Source organism: Mus pahari, chromosome 3 (genome assembly GCF_900095145.1).
Source record: "Mus pahari chromosome 3, PAHARI_EIJ_v1.1, whole genome shotgun sequence".
NCBI lineage: Eukaryota > Metazoa > Chordata > Mammalia > Rodentia > Muridae > Mus > Mus pahari.
In genome coordinates this window covers 143,901,183-143,910,426 of record NC_034592.1, presented here as the reverse complement: position 1 = coordinate 143,910,426, position 9,244 = coordinate 143,901,183, and the positions used below count along the sequence as shown (strand labels likewise).

Sequence of the window (9,244 nt, the reverse complement as noted above, 5' to 3'; positions counted from 1 at the left end):
TTTTCTCTGTGTGTGTGTGGTGTATGTTTGTGTGTATGTGTGTGTCTGTGTCTCTATGTATTTCTGTATCTCTGTCTGTCTGTCTGTCTCTCTTTGAGTCTGTCTGCTTCTCTCTCTCTCTCTCTCTCTCTCTCTCTCTCTCTCTCTCTCTCTCTGTCTCTGTGTATCTCTGTCCCTCCAATCAACAGTGAGGTCTCTCTCCAAGCCACCCCATCATTATCCCCCACCTTCCCAGCATCCTCACTCTGCCTTCTTCAACCAAGCAATCATCTAGGAAGCTCCTGGCCTCTGCTTTGCAGGTTAGATGCTGCCTGGAGTCAAATGCCTTGTGCCAAGCTTGGATTCTGATCGTCTTCTCTTTGTCCACAGGGCATTTCTCTTTTGAGTCATCACTGTGGCCTTTGCCTTTCTTATATTAAAAAAAAATCCTTATCTGTATTCCAGCTCAGTCTGTGCATTATCTGGTAACCATAGCAGCTTTGCCTCTAGCAGAAAAATATGAAGTCCTCTGGGTTAATTTTTAATGTTTCCCTTGGTAAAGGATGATGTTATCCACAAAATGGATTGCTGGCTGATCCCTGAAACCCGGCAGGAGCGCAGATCTCAAACATATTTTCAGATAAAACTTTGTCAGGCGTGCTGGCCTAATAGAGCATTTATCACAGAGACAGGGAAAGCAAAGAAAACTAACATTCCCTGCATGTCGGGTTCTGGACTTGAGTTGTCTCATCTGGCATTGGAGTATTACTCTTCTGAGTTTTTGGAGATCTACTGAGGGTCAGGGTACTTTCGTTACTTGCTCAAAGCCAACAGGCTTTGAGACGGTGGTACCAAAGACCCAAGCCCCATGCCTGCTGTCTTGAAAGCCCCAGTTTTTAATTTAATGTTATTTTATTTTCTGTGTATGAATGTTTTGCCTGAATCTATGTCTACGCACCATGAGTGTACCTGAACTGGTGCCTGCAGAGACCAGAAGAAGGGTGTGTGTGCCTGGTGCCTACAGCTCCCTGGAACTGGCATTACAGACAATTGTGAACCTCCATGTGGGTGCTGGGAATTGAACTCAGGTCCTCTGGGAAAGAAACCACTGCTCTTAGCTGCTAGACCATCTCAATAGCCTTAGGCTGGGATTTTGGTTTTTTTTTTTTCAAGTTTGGAAATGGCTGAAAGGCCATGCTGACATAACCTTTGAGCTTGGAGACATTTAAAGGGTCTGACCTCCAACACCTCATGTTAGACCATCCACTGGCCAAGAGAAGGCCCTGGGAAACAGGAATCCCTAGTTTAGACATGGTAAACATGTCTATAAGGTCTTGCTGTGCTATTTCTGAGCCTCTGTCCTTCTCTTCCCATTTCCTTCTGTCTTGTGACTCTAGAACAGCAGCTCTGACTCCCACCTATCCCGGCTTCCTGGATAATGTGTTGAAACAATGGCTGATTTTCAGGTTGCACAAGCTGCCAATGAAGTGAAGCCACTACTTCATTTTTCCAATTATCTCCCCCTGTGGCATTATATCACATGGGGCTCAAATGTGGCTCCCAAGTTTACACTGGGCTCCCCCCAACCTCTGGGCCTTGGTGTCTTTGTCTGTAACACAAGGGCAAATTAATGTATTTACTAATCCTGTGTTGTGGTTGTTTCTAGTGTGGAATTAATGTATTTACCAGCGCTAGGTTGTATCTGTGTCTAGTCTGTGCCACCTAGACTCATCGCTGATGCTGAGGAAGAAAACCTAAGTCGGGAATTCATCCACCTTGTAGTGAACTTGCTTACTAGGTTGTTTTTGATTTTTTTGTTTTATTTTTAAGATTTATTTTTATTAGTTTTGATTTCGTGTAGGTGTGTGCATACCTGCAAGTGGGTATGCTCACGTACCTAAGTGTGGTGCTTCTAGAGCCCAAAGGTATCAGATCGCATGGAACTGGAATACAAATAGTTGTGAGCTGCCTGATGTATGTGCTGGGTACCAAATTCAGGTCCTCTGGAAGAGCAGCAAGTGCTCTCTCAACCACTGAGCCATCTCTTTAGCCCTAATTGCCAAGGGTTATTGGTTTGTTTGGTTTTAATGTGCACACCACATACATTGTATGACAACCATCCCTCTTGATTTAAGTTTCGTTTTCCAGAAAAAGAGCTTTGAAAACATCTAGATTTACCAGTGTTTAGTGCTAGTAAACACTAATGATATTTAAAAGTAAGAATGGATAGCAAATGGGTGGATAGTGCTAGATGAATGAACACGTATGTGAGTCATAATTTATAGGGGACAAAACTGGGTTTGAACCTCAGGTCCACGTGATTCTAATGTCTAGCTGCCTCTACTGCCTCATGGGCTAATGGACACAATGTCACCTCTAGCCTGTCACCTCTGGCAAAGCTAGCTCAGCTCTCAATCCATCCCAGAGACAGGAAGATCCCTGCTATCAGGCCCCTCTGAAGCCATTGGTCCCCTCCTCAGCATCATAGGCACAGGAACTTGTGGGATCCCTGATATGACAAGAGGTGCTTAGGCCAGCAGCATGGTAAACCTGTATCCGGGATTTTTCATTTCACATTGTAATGATAATTTACTGAGCTCCGAGACATAAATAATTTATTTGGATAATCCCCATCCTCATGACACTTTCCTAATGAAATGTCTTAGTTTGGAGGAGAATGTGTTCATTATGGGAAGGTCCCCTTTGCCGCCAGGGCACGGAGAGATAACAGAGCAGGCAGGTGCTGTGTGAAATCTGTTTGGCAGGCTCAGGGCCTCTGGCAGTCATCCCAGCTTCATCATGATCAGAATACCACTGATGGGTATATATTTGACTAAACCTGTGTCATTCTTTTGTCAGAGCCACAAGCAGCCTGCCGCCTTTGTGGTCACCCAGCATCCTCTACCCAACACTGTGGCAGACTTCTGGAGGCTGGTGTTTGATTATAATTGTTCATCTGTGGTGATGCTGAATGAGATGGACACTGCTCAGGTAGGAGGCGGCTGTGAGGCCGCTAAAGATGGGCCCCAGTAGCTCATGATCGGTATGCTATAGACTTGCAAGGAGACTCTACAATGGCCCACTGGTGGGCATTGTCAGACTGTGAATACTATTCCACTGCCTGCAGAGTCGAAGAGTCTCCTACTAAATCCTTCACCAATGACTCCCATAAATTAGTCCCCTTGACTATGGGTTTTTTCTGAGCACACCAAGAACAAGACCCTGCTGTTTAAGCCTTAGACACTGGTTAATAAAGCCTTACTCTAAATCATGCAGAGATCAGAAAACCAAGATCCCACACATAACACTGAACACCACCAGCCCCAAAGGTTCCTCGCCATATGCCTCTGCTGGCAGAACCTTGAGTCTGAACCTGGGAACTCTTGCTCCCTGACCACCTAGCCAAGCCTCGACTTTATGCCTTAGCTCCTCTGAGTCTTTTAGCTCCTACCATCATGTACCTATATTTTCACACACCTAAGACATTGGGCACTCTCCTAGGATAGCCCTGGATATATTATATGGGGTAGAGGAGAGGAAGGTGGCCTTTCAGGGTTTTGCCATGTTGTCTTCTCTGTGCCTTGAAGGAAACCCAAAGTCATTTGGTGCACTCTTGTGTGAGTGCTGGCCTTGCACTGGCCTTGGGTGGGAATAATTTTCTTTCTAAATGGGCTTGAGCTATAGTTTCAGCCTTCCAGGAGCTGCCAGTCTTACTACAGAGACCGATGGGCAAGTTATCCCAGGCTCGTGTGGCTGTGCTATAATAGAGGTCAGCAATGAAGTGCCATGTTGACCTAGAGCAGAGAGCAATTAATTCTATCCAGAGGGTGAGGAAAGACTTCAAAAGGAAGGTGATTTGGACCTTGAAGGGAGTAGGGGAGATCTGTTCATACAGGGGATGAATGGCTGGGGAAAGGCTTCTACATAGAACAACAGAGGCAAAGGCAAGGCAGGTAGACACATAGATACTTGTTTGTAGACAGCTTTGGTTCCAGCACCCCGGAGCTGTATCCAGAGGGAAAGAATGAGGTTAAGGCTGGAATAAGACAGCAGGGCTCAGACAGCAGAGAAGTTCCCTGTGCCAGGTTCAGGAGCCTGGGCCTTGAACTAAAGCCCTTATAAAAATCAGACTGTTGTTTGTTAAGTGATAAGATCCTTTCCACCAATGAAGCTATTATGCAAACCCAGTGAATGAAGCACAAGTAAGCAGCTAAGCTCTGAGCCTGTTAAAGCAGGAGGTGGGAACCCAGAGCACCACCCACACTGGTCTTTCATCTGTTCCTCACGGCCCTTGGCTAGTCAGCCACCTGAGTCCCTGTAGTATCCTGCCCAGAGGCTCCAGGATGATTAGAAAGCCTTTGCTATCCATGGAGGTGGTCCTAAGGTTTCTAACTTGTGTTAGAAAGTAGGATCAAGGACCAAAGAGCACAGGCATAGAGATCAGAGACTGAAGAAAGATGTGACTTATGTTCAGAGACTGAGGGGTGGGGGATCTGGGCAGAGGAAGCAGCTGGAAGGAGAACTCGGGCTAGATGTGAGATCATTTTTTCCAGTGTGAAGTCCACCCAGTTCAGGGCGCAGCTGCATGCGAATGTGGATGAGAAGTCACAGATGGTGGCAGGTGGCTTGTCTGGGTGATCAGACATCCAGACAGCACCTGGCCAAAATGGAAATGCAGGAAGATGGGAGGGGTGAGCATGGACAGGAGCATAGTGGGGGCAGGGGTGGGAACATGCCCACTCGAGTTATCCAGAAGAGGTTTCCTCTATTCACACAACCCATATTTATTGAGCATCTGCTACTGCTATTTGCTAGAAGCTATTCTAGGTTCTTGGAATGTATCAGTGAACAACACAGACAAGGTGAAATGAGAATATTCCTGTCTTCCATGTTCTTTCTATTCTAAATGGGAGAGACTACCCATAGACAACAAATGCTCTATAAGGAATTCAATCATATATTGAGACATGATGACAAGGAAGCACAAATGAATATTGTAAAACAAGGTTGGGACACAGATGTACTAGGGTAGTCAAGGAAGGGCTTGAGAATATGTGAACTCAGAGTTGAAGGAAGCTAGAGAGCAAGCCACATGTTCCTCCCAGGGAACAGTGTATCGAGGCAGTGTGATAGGAAAATACCTAATGCTCTCAAGGAGCAGCAGAGAAATCTGAGGCCAGAGCAGGCTTAGACAGCAAGAATCATTGGTGATACAAGAAGTGAAACAGGGTTATGTGCCATGGGTGACCTTGGTCACCATGGGGAGAACTTGGGGCTTCACTCTGCAAAGGATAGGGAGACACAGAAACACTTGGCAGGAGAGTGACATGATTTGACTTTTAAAAGTATCCCTTTGTCTGCTATGTTGAGAATAGAGGGAGGGAGATGATGGTGGTTGCTCATAATAAAAGCAGAAAGCATACAGAGTGAAAACAAGAACAGTCAGGCACAGGTGATGGTAGCTTGAGTTAGCTAGTAATATGGTATAGAGTCTATGTGTATCCCAAGAAAAAACATGCTGTCTGGTTAAAGATAGGAGCTAAAGGATGATGCCAGAGTCTGGGGCCTGAAGAATGAATGGTTGGGGAGAGAGATAACAGTAGGAAATAAGGTAAATCCCCCCGAAAAGAGAGTTCTAGAATGTTCTAGAATCAGAAATTATCACCACCTGCTCTACTGTTTGGACAAGTAAGGTAACTCACCTTTATGAAATTCAAGCAAGGTGGGACCTATAAAAGCCTGTTTGCACTCCTTAAAGTTGTAGTTCAATGGCAGAGCAAGTGACCAGCATCCAAGAAGCTCTGGGTTCAATCCCCAGCAGAAGGATGAAGGTCCAGTTGCTCTTTTTTCTATCTAGCCACCCCCCCCTTTTTTTTTTTTCCAAAATGAAGCTTGGGAACAGAATGAGAATTGTGAAAACACTTACTTTTGGATCTATAACATCAAGGTCATTGACTTTAGATCTTTTAGCCCCAGATGTTGGCACAGCCTTTGAAAACCAAGTCTCTGAATGTAAAAACATCAGGCTTGGAAGTACCCCGAGACTGGCTACTATACACAGCTGGCAAGCATCCCCTGAAACTGGCAGATGAGTAGAGCACTTATTGATATAAATATCACTGCAGCAGCTGGGTGCCTTGCAAAAATAAACAGTGATAAAGCATGAGTACCAGAAAGGCTGCCTTCGGCACCTGGAGGGGTGTGTCTTTGAAGTGGTATGAGCATCTGCCTGCTAGCATGCTTTTGCCAAGACAGCCCTACATGTGGGCCAGGCCAGCAAGGTGGACAGGTCTACTTAGGCCCTAAGCAGCTCTCAGTCGCTGCCAAGAGCACTAACAGCTCATCCTGTGGTTTGACTGTGAATGCCTCTTGGAGGGCGGTCAAGCTACAGATGGGATTCAGGAAGATATGGATAGGGAGAAGATGCAAGCTCCCAGCAGCCCTTATTGCCTTGTACTGCTGTGGAAATGAGCTCTAAATCCTATGCTCCTTCTTTGAATGGGCCATCTGCAGTCACAGTATTGTATTTCACAGTAGCTACTAATCAGAGAATTGTGATCCATAAGAGCCATTGATAAAAGTTCTCAAACCTCTGCCTTCAGCCCCTGGATTTGTTTCTAACTCTTTTGAGTTACTGGATAACTTTCTGGATAAAGTTCTCGCTTTGTAAGCATGAAGACCAGAGTTCAAACCCCCAGAATCCTGTAGAGCCAGATGCTGTAGTACAATCTGAACGTTCCTACCCAGAGGTAGGAAGCAGAAATAGGAGACTCCCCAGATGCTTGTTGTGGGCCAGTAAATCTGATGTATTCATGGCAAACAACAAAAGACCCCATCCCAGCCGAGCTAGGAGATGAGGACCAACACCAGAGACTGTCCTCTGACCTCCACATGTGCACGTGCACTGTTACATACTTGTGCTCAAAAGCCCCGCACATCAGTGGGCACACATCCACACTTACATACACATTTCTTTAAAACCTTTATTACACTTAGTTAAATTGTTCCTATATCTGGGTGTCAGTCTCTCTGTCCCTCTATCTTTGTCGGAACACATGTATCATGACTCACTTGTGAAAAATCAGAGTACAGCCTGTAGAAGGCAGTTTTCTTTTCTACCCTGTTAGTCCCCAGGATCAAACACAAGTCATCAGGTTTGTTGGAAACCTTTATCTGTTGAGCCAACTCACCAGGATACATAATTTTAAAAAAGAAAGAAAAAAAGAGGTGGGGGGGGCTTCAAGGCCCTATGGTCAGCTAAGCCAGGCAAAGTCCTAGATACAACACCTAACATGGTTCCCCAGAGGCCCGTAAGAGACCTTGCAAGAAAAGCCTTTTATCATTTTTATAAGCCCATGACCAGACCATAGTACACAGGAAACGGGCATCAGAAAGAAACCTGTTGTTGCTTGGGTGTGCTTGTGTTTGAACACTTGATCTCTATCTGGTGGTAGTGGTGGTGGGAAAGTTATGGAACCTTTGGGAGGTGGCACCTTGCTGGAGAAAGTGCCAGATTAAGAGCCTTGAAATTTTGATCTTCTGCCTGTTCGTTTTCTACTTCCAGACAGTGTCATGCATGTGGCCAGCTGCCTTCCATCCCTGTGGGTCCATGCTTTCCCTATTAGGAGCCAAAATAAACCGTTAAATTGCATAAATTGCATCTTGCTTGGGTGGGGTGGGGGGCTTGTAGCTGTGATGAGATAAGTTCTCCTGTGTTTAGAAAACTTTGGGGATTGTCTGTAAAAGGAGTAGATTCTCTCTCTACCTACAAAGGACTCTCAACGTTCGTTACCAAGGTGAGTGGTTTGAGTTGGAGAAATAGTGTCTCAGTCAGAGCTCAAAAGAAGCAGGGTGTGGAGAGACAAGAAGAAAGGGTTTCATCAGCTGGAGTGGCTTCCAACCCAGAGGGAGGCTCTCAAAGGCCTTGTCAATCATTCGTTCATCCACATACGTTTATTAAGAGCTTATCATGGGCCGAGCACAGACCTAGACACACAACAGAAGACCCAAGAGGCACCCAAATCTGTGGGTCCCCTGGTGGCACATATTGTGGAGAAGGAAACTTGCAGGCTGTCTTTGATTAAAAGTAAAATCTCCCTTGGTTGAATTCAGATCAGCAAGAACCTTAAGTGACCGAAAGACACAAAGCAAACACAAAGAGATATCTTTGGTCGGGATATTTTACTACAGAACAGAAAAGTAGCTAAGATATACCCCACCCCCCAAATTTGTTTCCTTGTCTGCAAAATTCAGCTCTTTCCCTCTCATTACAACCTTCCCATAAGCTGCCCCACACATACTGAGTTCCTGTGGGTAATACCCTAAACCCTCCCCTTCCTTCCCAGGAGAAAATTCAGCTTTGGCTGTCATAAGAGTAAGTGTCCACGCACCATGAAGAAATCACATTGTCACTTAGGGTAAGAAGGTGTGTGTGGATGTCTTTTGATCACCATCCCGGTGTTTCTTTCTGTGCCCCCCTATAACTTTCACCCCTACTCCCACAGTCTCTCATCTTTAACTGGCCACAGTGCCAAAGCCAATTATGTAATTCTATAGACTCTATTTAAAGGAATGTTATAATCATTACTCAGAATTGTAACACCAACTCAGGTTATTACAGTTCTCTACTTAAATTCCACCTAATTCACTTCACTGTTAGGTGACCCACGGTTAATCCTTCCCCCACCCCAACCCTGGAAGATCACAGGAACCTTGGAAACTAGAGTCACTCATTTCTGAGACTGTGATATTACCTGCCCTTTCCTACTTATCAAAGGATTTTTAATTAACAAAAGGCATAAGTAAGGAGAACCAAAATATACTTTTAAATTGTTTTTTCCAAAAATAGGCACATCTGCTAGCTTTCATTCAACTATCAGAGCTTGTTTCTTATCATGGTGACTAACAAGCTTTCAGATTCCAGGATATTTAATGAGGGAGGTTACCTCTGCCTTTGGCACATTCATGCCTGAATTGTCAACCCTATACACACACACACACACACACACACACACAGAGGACATCTTTTCGTGGCCTTAACAGTGATGGAGATCACTAGGTGGCATAATGCACAGCAGCTGATCCAACACTGTGTACACTGCCTGCTTGACTTTTGCTGGGTTTAACTCATCAGCAGACAACAGAAGTCCTCTGCTTTCTGGGAAGAAGCGTGAGCATTTCTAAATCATCTGCCACAATGAGGCTGGCTTCTCTCCTAGAGACAATCATGGGGCCTACCCATGCACATCTGCAGTGGGGCCCCCCT

The 9,244-nt window shown here is 45.3% G+C and overlaps 1 protein-coding gene across 7 annotated transcripts in view; it reads left to right on the top strand.

The window, feature by feature from the left end:
* The window catches only part of Ptprt (protein tyrosine phosphatase receptor type T), a 1,084,881-nt gene that overhangs the window by 1,057,044 nt on the left and 18,593 nt on the right, over nucleotides 1-9,244 (top strand). For all 7 annotated transcript variants that reach the window (XM_021194826.1, XM_021194823.1, XM_021194825.1 and 4 more), the window contains one exon: nucleotides 2,839-2,970. In XM_021194826.1, the coding sequence (XP_021050485.1) occupies nucleotides 2,839-2,970 (132 nt within the window). The remainder of the gene's footprint in view (nucleotides 1-2,838; nucleotides 2,971-9,244) is intronic.